The sequence below is a fragment of the Nycticebus coucang genome, chromosome 1 (genome assembly GCF_027406575.1).
Source record: "Nycticebus coucang isolate mNycCou1 chromosome 1, mNycCou1.pri, whole genome shotgun sequence".
NCBI lineage: Eukaryota > Metazoa > Chordata > Mammalia > Primates > Lorisidae > Nycticebus > Nycticebus coucang.
Window position 1 is genome coordinate 72,692,228 of NC_069780.1, and position 19,203 is coordinate 72,711,430.

Sequence of the window (19,203 nt, forward strand, 5' to 3'; positions counted from 1 at the left end):
AGCAATCTAAGCGGAGATGTCAAGCAGAAAGGGGATGTGAGTTTGGGGTGAAGGGGAGGCCGGAGTTTGAGAGATTAAGAAGCTAAGAGTTATGCATGCACCTAGCAGCTCTACTAGTTAACTGGACATATTTTAAAATTTCTAATCATCACATAGCTAGTCTTCAAGGTATCTTGTTACTGATGACTGAAAGATGAGGAAACCGAGAAGCAAAGAATTATCTAGCCCAAGGTCAAAGTTAATCAGTGGCGGAGATCAGTGGGCAAAACTCCTCTTTATCCTGCAATAGCTTCCTTCTTGGGAGAGCTCAATCCACAGCCCGTGGTGCAAATACCTTATGAAACTGTTTAGCCATATGACTGGAATAAAGGCAGTTAGCACACTTAGGAAACATCCATAAGCAGCTGGAAAGTGGTGACATGAGATAATTCCTTGCCAGTGTTTTCCTAGGAAATGGTTTTGTAGAATGAGAAAGAGTTTAGGTTGTCATCAAGGCTATCACTTTGTCTCAAAAAGATGAGACGGAAAAACATAAATACCATTTAGTTCTAATAAAACTACTTTATTATGGCTAATACCTTTCAAATCATATTCTCAGTAATGATATAACAACTCAGAGTTAGTCTGAGAAGTTAACAGTAGCTTTTTTGATTTGACAAAGTGTCCCCCCAAAGTCATAGTAGTGCACAAATATTGAATGCAACTTTAACAATTTAAGGAACAATTTAAGTTTTTGTGATATCATAAATCCTGTTATGGTATTATCTACTTAATACTATTTATTCTATTTATTAGTGAACATCTACTAAAGAAATCACTTGTGTATTTCGAGGTATATATATCTGAACATAGCATGAAGGCCTAGAATCCTCCAAATTTTAGTTCAGAATAGGAATAAGCTAATAAAAATCAACTTTTGGCAGTTGACACAGCATTTGGACATTATTTATTTTCTTTTCTTTTGTTTTTGAGACAGAGTCTCAAGCTGTCGCCCTTGGTAGAGTGCCATGGCGTCACAGCTCACAGCAACATCAAATCTTGGGTTTAAGCAAGTCTCTTGCCTCAGCCTCCCAAGTAGCTGGGACTACAGGCGCCCAACACAATGCCCGGCTATTTTTTTGTTGTTGCAGTTATCATTGTTTAGCTGGCCCAGGCTGGATTCGAACCCACAAGCCTCGGTATATGTGGCCGGTGCCCTACCCACCAAGCTATGGGTGCTGCCTGATTATTATTTCTTATCTCCAGCCTTCAGATATTTAGCTCTTCTCCAAGTATCAAAAATCAGAGGATAAAATGTACACTGAGATACAAACTCTAGGAAAAAAAGTTAAACTATTACTCCTCAGGAAAGTTTATTTTATTTTCCTCGTGCTTTCTGCAGTTAGGAAAACAAGTATTACTCGATGTTCTTGTTAGAGTAAAGGCTTGAGTTTTGAGTGCTGTTTGGTGGTAGGGTAAAACAATCTGTGCCTTGCACACTTCTGTTTTGAAGAACAATCCTTCCAAAAAGTGAGACCGTATCTTCTCTTTTTTGTTTTTTGTTAGGAATGTCAATACTGCTACTATAGGAGATGTTCCTTCATGAGACTGTAAGCCTCAAACTTTTGCCTTTTTTTTTTTTCTTCTTTTTAACCTCTGTATCCTGAAAAGGAAACAAAAGCCAATACAAAAATCAACAAGAGGAAAGAGTCAAGAAAGGCAAAGGCATGGGCCTGGGGCCAAGAGGCAGCAGAGGAAACACAGGACTGGCCAACCTCAGCGCAGAGGGCAGCAGGCAGAGGAGGGAGGAAGAGGCAAAGCAAAGCGGAGCAGGGGGGAGGAAGGGGAACTGGACCTGGGGGACAGGGCAAGGCCCAAAGACCAGAGCCCAGGAGGAGGGAGGCAGGGGAGAAGGGAGAGAGGTGGGCAAGGCAGGGCGAGGGAGTCCAGAGAAGAAGAGGCTTTTAGTATTTTAAGTCATAGGAGAGAGGGGAAGGCAAAGGAACCAGAAAGGAGGTGTAAGAGACAAAAGAAAAGAGATACCTTGTTTGGAAGCACTTTGCCCATGGCAGGAACTAGAGAAATATTAATTTCATTCATTCAAATTAATTGCAAACTCTACTTTCTTAAAAAAATCCTGAATCAGGGTGGCGCCTATGGCTCAAAGGAGTAGGGCACTGGCCCCATATACTGGAGGTGGCAGGTTCAAACTCAGCCCTGACCCCCCACCCCCCAAAAAAATCCTAAATCACTCTGAAAGTTAATTTTATGGAAAATAACAGAATCCTGTAGTTTTAAGAGCATGGATTTGAATGCCACTGCCGCCTAGAATCTTGGAGACCTGGGGTAAAGGTAAACTCTCTGAAGATCTGGGAAAGGGAAATTGCTTGATAAAACCAGGCGTGTAGGGAAGAATTAAAGCCAATGCTTTTACAGATAACGCTTACTTCTCCTGCTATAAAGCACTATTCTAAACGGTTTACATATATTAGCTCAACACGCACAAGGAGCTTATGAAACACCTACAAGTTTAAGTAACTTGTCCCATGTCATATATCTCGCAAGTGAAAGGGGTGGGTACTTAACCTAAGCAGTCTGGTTTTGGACTTAGTGCCGTACATCACTTCGTACACATCCTCTTAGGGATTACATAAAGTACATAAATACAGTTTAAGAACTGTGATTATCCCTAAACCAGGATGAATCTTATTCATGACCAAACAGCAATTATAACTGGAGGAACAAGCCTCTTCCTTACCATTTCTAAAGGAAAAACTGTAATAAAAAGAAAAGAGAGGAGAAAATGTATGGAAGCCCATTGTGACTGGTTAAAGTCCATTTTACCCAAACTGGCTTCTTGACTGAGATTATGTTATTGTGGACTTTCTTCCCCCTTTTTGTCTTCTTTTATGTAATCAAACTCTTGCTAATATTTGATTCCCAATTTCCTTCAGAATTATTTTTGGGATTGTCTTTTCTTCTCCTAAGGGACCTGGGTGGGGGAATGCCACAACTGGATTAATAAAACAAGAACGTGAAGTGAGAGAGAGAGAGAGGAAAGGCAGGGAAGCAGACAGAAGCCAACAGTTATAATGCACTTCCATTGAATTTAAATATTTTAATTGCTCCTCAAGTCCAAAATCACTTAGAAATCAACGGGTCAATCAGGGTTAGCAGCTTGTGAGGACTGAGCCCCAGGAGGCACTAAGATGTTGGAAGAAAAAGAGAAAGAGTCTTTGCTCCTCCCATCCTTGACTTGTGAGTTAACTACATCCTGTGGCCCCAGGCCATTCTACATAACATACTGCGAGAAGGCAAGAATCACATGAGGATAGACTTTTAAAAGTACAAATTTCTCCCTAAACACTGCAAATCTCTTCCTCAACAAGCATCATACATACTCACTTTTTCATTGTAGATATCCCCCAGCATTGTACTCGCTCTCACGATATCCAGACATTGGAAATTGTTTCTTGCAAGTTTCACAACTTTTTCCAAGTAGTTAATTGCTTCCGTGGTCTTTCCTTGGCTAGAATAAAATGGGAAATCATTGGGGTATCATCTCAATGTCTCAGTGAAGAAAAGGTATTTTGTGCCTTTGCTGTAGAAAATGCAAGTCTGTCATCAGGAGAATGAGATTTAAAGGGAGAATACCGAATTCATAAATATGACTTGTTTTGTTGGCATATACGGGGAATTAAAACCGAAACTTTTAAACTCTCCTACATTGCTGATGGAAATGTGAAACAATGCAACTGCTTTGGAAAACAAGTTTGCTGGCTCCTCAAAAACTTTTAACATAGAGCCACCACATCACCTAGCAATGTCACTCCAAAATATAATACCCAGGAGAAACAAAAACATGTCAACACAAAACCTTATACACACAGCAGCATTATTCATAGTAGACAAGGAATGGAAACCTAAAGTTATATCAGCTGATGAACAGGTGAACCAGATGTGGGTAACCACACAATGGGATATTATTCAGTCTTAAAAAGGCCTGAATTAGAGGTACATGTTACAACATGGATGAAGCTTGTAAACACGCTGAGGGAAAGCAGTCAAACACAACAGATCTCATACACATATTATAAACTTCTACTTAGGTAACATGTCCAGAATAGGAAAATCCATAAGACAGAAAGTCGGGTCATGGGTGCTAGAGGCTATGGAGTGGGGGAGTGAAGAGTGACTGATAATGAGCAGAGCAGTGATGGTTGCACAACTCTGTGAATACTAAAAACCACTGAACTGTAGGCTTTCAAAGGTTGAATTGTATGACATGTTACTTGTATCTCAATAAAGCTGTATTTTTAAAGTAGAAAATCTTTACAAAGTTATGAAAGATGAATTCTTGTTTATTCTTCCAAGTATCCCTCAGCACTGAAAGTTCAGGTGTCACTAAAGTCACATAGACACCTTATATATTCTTGCAAAATGCTCAGAAAGATGTGACATTCCCAGCAGAGGGCTTGCCGTATAGTAGGTATTTATGTACTTATGAATGGAGGAATGTGTGAAGTTTGAGAAGGGAAGGGCATAGACTGCACAGCTGAGAGTTAAGCTCCAGGTGAATCGTGTGAACCTCAATCAAGGATGTTTTAGGATATTTGGAGTCCATGCTAATAAACTCCTGACACCTGTAGACGTCAGCAACATGGAGAAAATTTGAGAGCTTTGCAAGTGTCCTAAAATATGGTAGCTGGATGGTTCCTGTCTGGAGAGTTTCACCATCAACCTGGGGAGGTAAGTGTATAAACCCCTACATGGGGTTAACCGTGATAGACACTGCAACTTGCATGCGCATGTGGTGCGTCGACGCCTGGAGCACACTCATTTCACTCTCTTCAGAAGAGCAGGTCCAGAAAGTGTTGGGTAAATTTGGTCTTACAAGGCAGCCATGTAGTCAATTTAATGGTGATCTCAAAGAGTTTATATAAATTTGAAAAGTAGTACATTCTGTGGACAACATCAGAGCTGTATCAGATGAGTGCCTGTGCCTGCGATTCACAGGCACCTGCTCCAGACCATGTTCCTTCCTTCCTACCTTCACTCAGCTCTTCCACACACAGGTTGGGACCATCCTTTCTTTCTCCAAATGCTTTTCCCTCTCCAGTGTCTAGAATACTCAGCCATTCTCTATTGGCTGATTTTTTCTGCATCTCTGATTTTTTTTCCCCCCAGATCGCTCAAGGTCAGTGAGGTCTATGCCCACCCAGAGTTAGCTCTTCCAAAAGTTCCATCCGGGGCCTTCCTCTCCTCTCCACTGAATGCATACTGGAAAGTTTCCTACTATAGCAGGACCTAACTACTATAGCACATATGGAAAATCTATATTTCTTTTTTTTTCTAATATTTATTTATTTTTTTTTTACCTTTCTAAAATTTTGATTTATTTAGAGGTACGAGTGGTTTTGGGTTACATGACTTGTACAGGGGTTGGTGATGTCTTGATGTCTGGGTTTTTAGTGTACCTGCACCCAATAGGTAGTTTCTCTTCTCAGCCCTCCTTCTGAATCTCCAGGGTCCACTGTACCATTCGGTATGCCCCTGCACATAGCTCCTACTCACACTTAGCAACTTAGCTCCCACTTACACATGAAATATACAGTACTGGTTTTCTATCCCTGTGTTATTTCACTTAGGATTATGACCTCAAGTTCCACTCAAGTTGCTGCAAAAGATCTTATTTCATTCTTTTATATGGCTGAGTAGTATTCCATAGTGTATATACACTAGATTTTCTTTATCCACTCAGTGGATGGACACTTAGGTTGATTCCATATCTTTGCAATTGTGAATTGTGTTGTAGTAAACATACAATTGTCTTTTTGATATTGTCTTTGAAAAAGACTTCTTTTCTTTTAGGCAAATGCCCAGTAGTGGAATTATTAGATCAAATGGTAGATCTACTTTTAGTTCTCTGTCAAATCTCCATACTGTTATAAAATCTATATTTTGAGCCTTGATTTTAACAGAAAAATCTGTATTTTTTCCCTCTATACTTTAGACCCATCTTTCCATTTCATTGCCTAGAAATACTGAGCAACAGATGACAGCTCCCTCCAAGTGCTCATCTTTAAAGATGTCATTTAATGACGGAGCTGGTGGCATTTTTGGATACTTCTTTAGAGAATGCCTTCATAGTGTACTATAAAGCATTCATATATAATTTAATGAATTTTGTCCAGGCATTGAGTTTCTTACTATGTTTTCTAAATTTGACTCCAAATTCTTTCAGCTGTTGCTAAAGACAAAACCCATCTCTCGGACAATGATGCTCAGCAATCGGTGCTATTCAAAAGAATATATCACAAGCCCAGAGAGCATTTTCAAAGATGTTTATGTTAAACAGGAATTGGCAGGATTAGAAGTATCTCCTCACATGATCTTTCAAGATTTGGATAACATCCAGTTTCACAGGTAAAAATTATTGTAAAAATAATTTATTGCTTGTAAAAATTATTTGGATTACTTGAAAGTCACAATGTGTTGTGGATATCAGAAAGATCTGGGCTTGAATGGAGGTTCAGCCTCTTAGATGAACAACTTTGAACATATGAAAGTTATAAAACTGGGTGGTGCTTATAGCTCAGTACGTAGGGAGGGTGACAACCACATATACCAGGGCTGGCGGGATCAAACCCGGCCTGGGCCAGCTAAAACACCAATGACAACTGCAACAACAACCAAAAAAATAGCTGGGTATTGTGGCGGGTGCCTGTAGTCCCAGCTGCTTGGGAGGCTGAGGCAAGAGAATCGCTTGAGCTCTAGAGTTTGAGGTTGCTGTGAACTATGACACAATGGCACTCTAACTAAGGGTGACATAGTGTGACTCTGTCTCAAAAAAAAAATTATAAAACTGAAGGAAACTTCAGTTTCTTCATTCTTAAAATAGTCACAAATTGCTGTGAAAATAAAAATTGTGTAAATGTGTAGCCTGGCACATAGTAGGGGTTTAATAAATGGCCCGAGTGTTATCGAGTGTTATTATCTGCTAATGCAATAAATAGTTACCACATTCACAGATCTCTACCATGAGCTGAGAAGAAAATTCTATTCAGCTAAGCATTACTTTTTGGAAACCTTTCACCATACAAGGCATTAAATACTATAATTTGAAGATATGTTCTGCAAAACGATCAGCCACCTAAAGTTCTGGTGTATATTTTTCTTTTTTTCAGGGGGTGGGGGTAGGGGTGGGCAGGATCAAAAAACTAACAGTTTTTATTTACTTGAATATCAGGTACTATCCCAAATATTCTTTTTTCATTATTATTGCTAAAAGAATGCTCCATCAAAAATAGAACAGAATTTTGCATTCCTGAAACTGTAAATATTGCGTTTTATCATTCTTTCCTCATTTTTTCATAACAGAACTATGACTAATGAATGTTCCACAGTTAAGCATAGGCCAATTCTTTATAAAAATTATGAACTGTTTAGGAATTTTTCAAGCACAAGCATACAGTAAAATATAATGAAAGGTTTACCCATTGTTTTATTTAAATTTTTGTTCTGTGAAATAACTAAAATGTATCAAGAGAGCTCAAAAGATAATATATCAATAAAAAGTATAATATGTAGAATTTTGAGCAAACTTGTGGATTTCTAGGGCTAACAATGTTTTATCTGATTGTTGTTAAATTTTCCAATCTCTTTCCTAGAAAAAATAAATCAGGAAAAAAGTGATTATTCCTTTGTATATCACTTTAAAACCTTACTGAAAATTATTGATATTATTTAGCTAAAATAGACTCACTGAAGCATATTTATAATCATGCTCCTGAAAGCCGATATATTTTTGATAGAAGTACATTTCAGATTAGGTTATGCCTGCTAAGGATTGTTAAATCAAAATATACACAAATAAATTAAAAAACAAGTTTGGAAAAGCAAAAGCACAAAATAGCATAAACACTGGGTATATGAAGTTGTTGGGTAATTTAAGTTGTTTTTCTCCCAAAGGAGCTAAAGGTCTCCAAAACATTCAAAATTAATCTGGAGCATGCTCTAACAAATAATGCTAGAGGAAAAAAAAAAATCTTTCTATTATAAATCATGTTTCATTCATTCTATAGACAGAAAAGTTGTTAACATAGCATCTCAAATATTAATATTATATGTTAGTTAAAGGGTTTTCAAATTTAAAAGTTAAGAATATATTTAGAAACCATCCTTTCTTGGGAAGAGGAAAATATCAACTATTTTCTCAAAGAAAGGCTACAGATTATTTTGTATAAGTTAAAGGACAAGGTTACAATGTTAGACTAATATTAATTCCAGTTTTCTATATGCAGTGCACAGGTGCAACTTGAACAGCATATTATATGGTATAATCATTAAATTCATTCAACCAGACCTCAGAGAGTTAAAAACATATATCCTGAGGAACAGGACTCTTTGGTCCAAAGAATGAGAATGAAACAGGGCAGAATATTTGTGTATCAAGGTGATTCCAGTTTCCAACTGGGAAAACAGGACTGTTAACACCCACGTCCCCTGACAACTGTCCAATTATGTATATCACACTTGGCCTACTGTTTGCAGTAGAAGTAATCAATAAAGGATGTGGTTGAGTGAACATAGATTTTGGTTGAACCAATGCATGAAAACTTAATCATTTACTCAGAGAGAAGAAATCAAATAGAGCAGAGATGAAACAGCCACTAAGGGGTTTGTTGATTGTGCCACCAAGTTTGTGGGCCACAGATGAAAGTAATAAGGCAAATGGGATCAGTGATAGGAGAAAATGTAAAAAGCTATTCTTAATTTCATGAATTAATAGAAATGTTTTGATGTATTTTTGGGGGGCCATTTTTAGGAAATGTCGCGTCAAAGCCTGGATGTTCCATTTTAAAGAAAATATGAAAATTACTAGGGCGTGTCATTTCTCTCAAGCAAGAAGAAATTAATTTTCAGCTATGACAGAAAGGTAATTTTCACACTTGAAACTTTTTACTGATTGATTTAAAGATCTCCATTGTGGAAAGTTTTCTAGGAAATAATTTAACTCGTGTTTGCAAGAAAATTTACAATTGGTATGGAATAAACCCAGAGATGGGCTAGTTGTGACCAATGTATTTTGAACACAGTTTTGTGACTTTTTCCTTTAGAGTCTTTTGAATAGTCAGCCTGATTATGTTGTAAAATTGTGGCATTTCAGTAAATGGGCTACTTTAGTAAAGGAGGCACATATATATATATATCCCATAAAGAAAATTGAGTATTTTCCCTTTCCATATTTATTCAAACTGTCTGTCTATAGAGTAATGATTTTTACTTGTCAGTTTCTCAATTCACTTTCTTTTTGTTTTACGAACCTTAATTCTGGCTTTATAGTAGTGTCTTAAGACAATTGTTATCATTTTAAAGTATCAATTCTTTTCTTCACTATTATTTGAAGTAGGGGAAAAATAACATTATACATGCTTATTTTCTTTTGTACTGCTTAAACTCTTGTGCAATTACTATTATTCAGATCAATAGTAAACATAACAAAACTTGTTCACCATTAAAACCTTCTTCTATAACTTTAACAGTAGGTCTGGCGCTATCATCACCAAATGGGCAACACTGTATTACCAAATCCTCAGCCTTGAGGAATTGTGGTGTGTTTTTCAATCGAAGGCGCAGTATAAATTATTATAACCATTTTAGAAGCTCCCAGCTTTAGTGACTATTCACCTTTCCTGCATGTTTAGCTGATGGCTGTAGACACACACTTATCCCAGACATGACTATCCTCTTCCATTTCCTTTAAAGAGATAAAATATGTTTATAGAGAGAGGGCTACCATTAGTGAAACTTGTGCAATTGCACAGGTTAGGAAAAAAGAGATTTAGAGATGATGCTAAGCTTCATATGCAACTTGATTTATTTCTCAGCTGCCACCTCCATAATTTCCCCCACTTTGGCCGTGCTCCATTTCCTGCATGTTGTTGCTAACCTGAGAAGGACAGTTTAGGACTATGAAAGGCGTGATACATATAGATGTGTGTTTGCATGGGAGGGCACACGTGCTTGTTTATAGAAGTACATCAAGCAAAATTTTATAAAAATGACCACAAAATTGATACCAAAGCATTTATACTGTGAGTGGACTGGATTTAACAAGACTTCTTGGATATCCAGGGTGCTTTTGTCTACCTGTATAGAAATTTAGGTTTTGAAACATCTGCCTGTGTACTCAGATTATTTTGCACAGATATTGGAATACTCTGCTGAGGCATGCACTCCTGAGCACTCCTGTTACCATCAACAGTGCTGCAAAATGGCAGATTTGGATCAGAAAGCTTGCTGTGGCCCTGGGACGCTTTATCCTTAGGACCTCAGAAAAAGTAGCCCTGGAACTCTCTTGTGTGCTGTATAATGTTATAAAAATAAGAATCCGTGTCTTCCATACAAATTGTTGATAGCTTTATTGTACTTTAGTAGGTGGAGATTCTTATGAGTGGAATTAATTTCATTTGGTATAAAAGAGCAATGGGGATAAATCTTGCTCCTCTGTATGTTTGCCCTGAGGCAAAGGTGCTGGGCTACAGAGAATGTTGGAATAAATTTGTTCCCAGTCCTACCAAAACCAAACTCAGTTTCGTGACATATCAAATATAGATGTATCCTTTCCCACTACTTAAACCCCAAATAAAATACTGAAGTAGCCAAATTAAAACATTAGATTGCCCATTATTGCCAAAATTCATCAGATAACTGCTGAGCTCTCCACTTAGCTCTGACCATATAGACCAGGAACACAAATCCCAAGGTGCAGATACAAGATGAGAAATATTTGAGGACAACTTCAGGTCTTCAGAAGTTTCAAAAATAATTATAGAGACCATCAGTAATCAAAGGGGCATTCCAATACTTTTCCCACATTTAGCTAATGTTCAGTTAATGTTGATAAAATATTTTTTCCCTAGAGTTTTATCTTTTTAGCTTTGTTAAGACATAAGTGTGGTACATTTGTATGACTATGCAGGATTAAGTCAGGTTTGCTACTACAAAGCAAGGCAAATAATCTAACCACTTTCTGCTGATTTGGGGAGCAGTCAAGTAATTTAATAGTCAAGATGAACTGGAAACAAAAGCATGGAGTTGGTTTGCTCCAAGTAGACATTAAATTGAGTCTTTACCAGTCTCTTCTTTGTATTCAATCATCTGCTTCTTCTAGGTTGTTACGTGGAAATTAAACATTGTAAGAGATAGCTGGGTTGGTCTTCTATGGACTAGTTATCAATCGTTATTTGCAGAGACCACAACACTCACGAGTTTCTTACCTTACCCATGGCTGGCCCTGTCTTTCTTGAGAAAATTTCTATTCTCTCCTTATAAATGTCTGTGTTCCTAACCCATTTATCCAGTGACAACCAAATTTTATTTGGTATTTTGTAGAGTACTTCTCAATTCATTGGTACTGGTATTGTAAGCAATAGTACTTATACATTGATGATCGCGATTTCAGTTTACTAGGTATTTAATGTTTCAAATGCCTTTCAGATAACAATTTTACCTTGGAAAGCATGACCTTGTGTGTGTGTACAACTGAAATACAAATGAGAAGAAATTAGAACTTAATGCAATCTATTACCATTACTATTATGACCACCACCACCACTACTATTATTAGTAAAAAGTTGTATCTTGGATATAAGACAACATACCAAAAAACAAGGCCTTATCCTTGATAACTTTTGTTGTTATTCTATCTTGGCTTCAGTCATCATGCTTAAATATATAATGTAATGGTTAAATCAAGTACATACGGATCACATTACAATGAGTGAAGGGCAAATCATATCCCTTCCATGGAAAAAATGTGTATCACAAGTTGTTCATGCATTTCAAATTTTCTGTTACAAACGAAATATTGGGAATATTGGTTTTGCACTCAATTGCTTATCCAGATTTGCTCGAAGGGGAAATGTCTTAATGAAAAAGAATGACAGAAGCATAAATGGAAACTTTCCTCCAAGAAGAGATCTGGAAAGGTTATGGTGAACCACAGTTACTGAAGCGTACTACATATTCTGTGCTCTTTGCTTTCTTAACCTGTGAGATGTAACCTGATATTTTTTTCTCTTTTCTTCAAGGTCATCACTAAACTTACAGAAAACCAAGAAGAAAATAATACAACGGAGGGATAGACAAAGAAGAGTTTAGATATGTATTTTAAAATACCACATTGGTTTAAAATAACTTATGATGAAAGGGTCACTTAAGAAGGGCACCGCTTAAAATTTAAGCGGGCAGTAATGGAAAGTGACAGACCTCAAACAATTTAAGTCTTTCACAGTTGAGTGAATTCACAGTGACAGCAAGACAAGGATGTGCTAACTTACCTCTGCAGGACCTTGGCTATTGCTTCATAGGCTCTCCCCAAGCTGAGATCATCATCTAGTTCTGTAGAGATTTGACTGTAAGTGTTAAGGACCTATTGGGAAGACAGCTACATATTAAACATACAGCACAGCCAGATATGCTGAAGTTTCATTTCATAACAGAAAAGGTTAGAATTAATAGTTATTTTAAATGTCTTTACAGAAATTTTTGTTCATTAAAAATTCATGTTGGTGTGGTTTATTTTTATCTGTAGTATAACTTTTTTCATGACAATCTCTTGAAGCCATGACAGTGAGGTCTTACTTCTGTAAAAATAATTCTTTTCTTACATGATCCCCAATCTTCCTATTTATATAACTTAGGTATGAATAAATAATTGAATGGTTAACAAGATTATTTTAAAATATGGGACTTTTATCTAAGGTAATATAAGACAGATTATAATATTCTATACCATGGTAGCTTCAAATCACTTTTATTTCTATAAGTAATTACTTGAAACACATAGATTTAGGTGCTGGGCAATTTCTAAAGCTATCATTTTATGAGATGCTTATCTCACAGTCTGCACATGTATACAACATACACTAAAGCATTTCTTACAAATGTACTTCATTACCAACAAGCTCTTCAATAATCAAAAGATTATAGCTGCCATAGCCAAACATATAATTTAATTAAACTTAACGATGACATTGTATGCATGGTATAATTTTCCCTTTTCCCCTTTTTTCCCCTTTCAGTGGCCAGGAGAAAAATACATAAAATGAAATCCCCACTCTTTCTTTTTCCCTCCTTGTTACTTGACCCAACCTATTATACACATGAGGACACAGGAAATCTCCAAAGACCTCTATGGAGATCCTTTTTTCACATTTTCAAAGAAAGAATTAGTGAAAGTCATTTGATGACATTTGAGAGAGAAATTCCACATAAGAGGGATGTAAGTATACCTGCGTACTGTGGTAGCACACACAATGAGATGAAATCGATGGCGTAGAAGATTTAAGTATTAGAGGTGGGGTTGATATCTGTATTTACTTTTTAAAGTTAATATTTAAGAAATAATTTCAGTGAGGCTCTTGCGATAGCTCATAAAATTTGGGCTTCACGTAGTATGCAAATGACTGCTTGACATAAGGCTGATGTTAAAACACATGGATATATACTGACCCAGGGTTATAATTCCTGCTAAATCTGTCAAGTTCAAAATTTTGTTTCTTATTTTCTTATACTTTAAAAAATTAATTTATTTTAAATTGAAAAATAATAACATGCATCACTTTACTGACTTACCGTATTTTTTGTGGTGAAAACATTAAAAATTTATTCTTTTAGTAGTTTTGAAATATACCGTACATTGTTTTAACCTTGATTCTTATTTTTGAGACTCTTGATAAGCCATGTGGAAATCTGAGGATATTTTTTTCACTGTGTCTTGCATAACAGACAATGCCTAGATTTAATCTGATATGACTTGACATAGACCTTTCCAAGTTAAGGAGCAGAACCTCTAGATTTTGTGAATTTTTAAAATATCTTTTTGAATCCAAATATCAAAATATTTAAGAGGAGACTTTCTAGTGTCTTTTTTTTGTTTTTTGGTACAGATTTTTTTTGTCCCTATGTTTTTATGATATATGGCATTCTAGAATATTAAAGATTAAATATTATTCTATTTTGGGGCCCAAATAGTTCATTTGTTTTTTTCAGCAAATACAGTTACTGTGTCCCAGGTGCTATATTAGACCACAAGAAATCTTAAGTAGATGAGAATTCGCTCGCAACCCTGAAGGCATTTGTAGCCCAGTGCTACAGATTTTGGACTGATGCAACAAGGTGAATTAGCAATGACTGAAGACAGGGCTTTTATTGTGCATATACTGCACAACTCTCTCCTAAAGCACATGGTAACTTCCAGAGATGCCCAATTTTATCTGAATGGTGTGACTCTTTAGTCCCTGGGTAGGAGGGTGGGTGTCCAAGAAATTATAGGTAGATCCATCAGTGTTGATGGCTTTTATCCCACATCAGTGCATCAGCTTTTATCCCACTTCTAGAGAGTAGTGGGGGCAATAATCAACTCAGTCTGGGCTCTCAGCTTTGGCCCAGACTATAGCAGCTTACTCGTGGAAATAGACATGGTCTACTGAAATGAACGCTAACTGTAGGGTAAGAATATTTCCAAGCAAGTCATAGCTCTTCTGCCCAACAAATTAGAGCCAGGAAAGGGCCTTGAGTTTAATTTCCTCAGAAGCAAAAGAGAAAACCTACTTCTGTGAGTTGTTGTGAAGTTACTATGAGACAGTGTCAAGTGCTATGTAAACCTTAGGTTGAGAATTCTTTGGGAATCTGTTAGCTACTGGTGAACAGTTCCTAGGGGGAGTTTATCCCCTCAGAGTAAAAGCAACACATCATATTTGTGGCTTGAGAGAGTGGGAGTTTCCTTAAACAATTTACCTAAAAGTAGGAAATACCTAGGAAGTAGGAAGAATATAGTCTTTATTGCCAAACAGAGAAACAGTCAATCACACAAAATCCATATTGAGGACCTTGCAGAGGAGAGGCTCTAAGTCAAAGGCAGAGGCTCTGCTGTTTGGCAATGTAAGCTGTGATGGGAGAGAAGGGAGCACATAGCTGAAATAATAGGGAGACTATAACGCAAAACCCAGAAGATGGTGAATTGTGTATTTGAAACTAAAGGAAGTAGAAAGGTCTTAATTAAAAAAGAAACATAGGGCGGCGCCTGTGGCTCAGTGAGTAGGGCGCCGGCCCCATATGCCGAGGGTGGCGGGTTCAAACCCAGCCCCGGCCAAACTGCAACAAAAAAAAAAATAGCCGGGCGTTGTGGCGGGCGCCTGTAGTCCCAGCTGCTCGGGAGGCTGAGGCAAGAGAATCTCGTAAGCCCAGGAGTTGGAGGTTGCTGTGAGCCGTGTGACGCCACGGCACTCTACCGAGGGCGGTACACTGAGACTCTGTCTCTACAAAAAAAAAAAAAAAAAAAAAACGAAACATAAAAACGAATGGAAAAATAACATGAGATTATGAATTCTGTAAAAGAAAAGCATGTTTCATACTGGTTTATGGTTAAGTTACCTTACCTTACTTAAAAAGAAGGTAGAATTAGTAAATTTTATCAACTTGAATCATAGGCAAATATCTAGAACTTTTTTTTACAAAGAATACATAAAGTAAGAAAATAAATGATACACCATGGAAATCAGAGGCATCCTCTGAACTTTATTGACTATTTCTGTGGCATGCAATATGTTACAAACAAATCCACGATCTGGATGGTTAAAATCTATCACTGCAAATCAAAGATAGGCAAGACTAAAGAATCCCCCAGGTACAAAATATTTTGTTTAATTGAAAACATATACCTTTAAAGTTTATGGTGAATGAATTTAGTCAACCTTCATTAAAAGTCAGGGGCAAAAACAATGGTTTAGTATGCTATTGTGTAAATTTCAATGAACACCAAACTGTGCATGGATAATAAGATTACCAAAGTTGGAAAAATCAGTTCCTATACCTAATACAAAATGATGGCTGCTTCATCCAATTGCTCCAATAATTTCAAAAAATTTTTCAAATAAAAGTCAAGTTCCTAAAATAAAATAATTGTTATTGGTCACGCAAAGATAAAACTAGTAGAATGTTTAGTCTAAAAAAATGAGAGCATACCCAAAATAATGTTGGACATGTGCTACAAAACTTCTGAAGAATTGTTTGGTGTAAAATCAGTAATTCCCTAGGGGAACAAAGGATTTAAGTCAAATATCGTCAACTGTTCTCTGAAAGGAAGTAGTAAAGTATCCTTCATCTTCTCAAAAGACCAAGAATTTAAAATTTATAGGAATAGACTCTCAGGTCAGCGGTGGCAGCAGCAGCAGCTGACCTTCCAGGTCTCCTTAGCCGTGCCTTGGTGCTCCTGCCACCTCAGTCCAGTGGCCACAAGGCCCAGCACCCTGGTTCTGCGCTCCCTGGCCAGGTGGCCGCAGCCATGTCTTGGGGGCCGGAGGAGGTGAACCGGCTCACGGAGACCTCCTACCAGCTCCTCTCACAGCACACCAGTTGAAAATCACTGCTCTAGCCAGCGGCCCACAATCGGCACCCGCCGGACCTCCAGACGAGCTGCACCGCAACCCGTGACCCACCATCAGCACCTGCCTGGACCCCGGTAAGCGCTGCACCTCGACCCAACGCGACCCGTGACCCACGCCTGCCTGGACTTCCGTACAGGCGGCGCCATGACCTGCAACTTGCTCACGCCCTGACCAGGCACTCCGGGACCCACGCAACCCTGCATCCTCCCTCCTGTACTCTCCCTGCCTCCACACAGGCCCGCTCATCAGGCCAGGGACTCTGGTAACCGTGTTCCCTCTGGAGCCCTCCCTGCCTCTGCACAGAGCCCTTCTCCTGGACAGAGACTGCTGGAGCCTTGGGCCCTCTGTGCCAAAGTCACTGGGCACCAGGCACTCCCAGAACCATGTGCACCACCCCCGCCCTCTTGCTGGATCTGGGTGTGTCACACTTGAGCTGCTCCCACAACCAGAACTCCCTGACTGGGGCAGCCCCAGAGAAGCTACAAAGGGTCACTCCCTACAAAGATCCAGCAACAATAGAGAGTGATCTCACTGGGATCTAATCTTGGAGAGACACCTCTCCAACTCTGAGGACAGCCAGAGGCAATGGTGAAAAACAATCATGAGGTGTAATTAGCGGAAATACTCTGGCATATGAATAATCAGAGTAGATCGACTCCCCCAAGGAACAATGGGGCAGACACAGAACAAAATCCCATGTACAAACAAATAGCTGAGATGTCAGAAATCGAATTCAGAATCTGGATAGCAAATAAGATCGAATTAGAATTCCAAGCAGTAACCCAAAAGATGTTTCAAGAATTCAGTGAATTCAAACACCAAATGACCAAAGATTTTTGACACAATGAGACAAGAAGTTGCAGCCCTCAAAGATCAGAGTAACACAGTAGAATCCCTCAGTAATAAAATGGAACAAGCAGAAGAAAGGATTTCTGACATTGAAGACAAAGCTTTCAAATGCCCCCAAACTCTTAAAGAGGAAGAGAAATGGAGGGCAAAAAAAGATCACACTCTCAGACAGCTCTGGAATAATCTGAAGAAAACCAACATTCATCTTATAGGGATCCCCGAAAGCGATGAAGTGGCTACACAAGGCACAGAGTCTCTTCTCCATGAGACTATGAAAGAGAACTTTCCAGACATGCCAAGAGATTCTGAAATTCAGATAGCAGACAGTTTCAGAACTCCAGCATGAATCAAACCTAATAAAACATCTCCCAGACACATCATAATCAATTTCACTAAAGTTAATATGAAGGAGAAAATTCTGAAAGCTGTCAGACGAAAGAAAACCATTACCTACAAGGGGAAGAATATCAGAATAACTGCAGATCTTACTGCTGAAACCTTTCAAGCTAGAAGAGGATGGTCATCGAATTTTAATCTCCTAAAACAAAATAACTTTCAACCCAGGATCCTGTGCCCAGCTAAACTGAGTTTCATTTATGATGGAGAAATTAAATACTTTAATGACATTCACATGTTGAAGAAATTTGCCATAACTAAACCAGCTCTCCAGGATATTCTCAGACCTATCCTCCATAAAGACCAGTGTAATCCTCCACCACAAAAGTAAACCCACCCAGAAAACTTGGATTAAATTCCAAATTCCACAAGCGCAAAAGAATTAAAAATGTCCACCGGACTCTCGAAAAACTTATCAATATTTTCAATTAATGTGAATGGTTTAAATTGTCCTTTAAAGAGGCACAGGTTGGCTGACTGGATACAAAAACTCAAGCCAGATATCTGCTACATACAAGAATCTCACCATACATTAAAAGACAAATATAGACTCAAAGTGAAGGGATGGTCATCTATACTCCAGGCAAATGGAAAGCAGAAAAAAGCAGGTGTTTCAATCCTATTCGCAGATGCAATAGGCTTTAAACAAAACAAATAAGGAAGGATAAGGATGGACACTTCATTTTTGTTAAAGGTAATACTCAATACGATGAGATTTCAATTATTAATATTTATGCACCCGACAAGAATGCACCTCAATTTATAAAAGAAACTTTAACAGACATGAGCAACTTGATTTCCTCCAGTTCCATAGTAGTTGGAGATTTTAACACCCCTTTAGCAGTGCTGGATAGATCTTCCAAAAAGAAGCTAAGCAAAGAAATTTTAGATTTAAACTTAACCATTCAACATCTGGACTTAACAGACATCTACAGAACCTTTCATCCCAACAAAACTGAATACACATTATTCTCATCAGCCCATGGAACATACTCCAAAATCAACCACATTCTAGGCCACAAATCTAACCTCAGCAAATTTAAAAAAATAGAAATCATTCCTTGCATCTTCTCAGACCCTCATGGAATAAAAGTTGAACTCAATAACAACAGGAACGTGCATACCCATACAAGAACATGGAAGCTAAATAACCTTATGCTGAAGGATAGATGGGTTATAGCCGAGATTAAGAAGGAAATCACCAAATTTTTGGAACAAAACAACAATCAAGACATGAACTATCAGAACCTCTGGGATACTGCAAAGGCAGTCCTACAAGGGAAATTTATAGCACTGCAAACCTTCCTCAAGAAAACGGAAAGAGAGGAAGTTAATAACTTAATGGGACATCTCAAGCAACTGGAGAAGGAAGAACATTCCAACCCCAAACCCAGTAGAAAAAATGAAATAACCAAAATCAAAGCAGAGCTAAATGAAATTGAAAACAAAAGAATTATACAACAGATCAATAAATCAAAAAGTTGGTATTTTGAAAGGTCAATAAAATAGATAAACCTTTGGCCAA

General features: G+C 37.9%; 1 protein-coding gene across 3 annotated transcripts in view; it reads right to left on the bottom strand.

Annotated features, from left to right (window-relative positions):
- Positions 1-19,203, bottom strand: part of TTC29 (tetratricopeptide repeat domain 29) — a 248,458-nt gene that overhangs the window by 101,752 nt on the left and 127,503 nt on the right. For all 3 annotated transcript variants that reach the window (XM_053595489.1, XM_053595498.1, XM_053595481.1), the window contains 2 exons: positions 12,324-12,415; positions 3,385-3,508 (listed from right to left, as the gene is read on the bottom strand). In XM_053595489.1, coding sequence (XP_053451464.1) covers positions 3,385-3,508; positions 12,324-12,415 — 216 coding nt within the window. The remainder of the gene's footprint in view (positions 1-3,384; positions 3,509-12,323; positions 12,416-19,203) is intronic.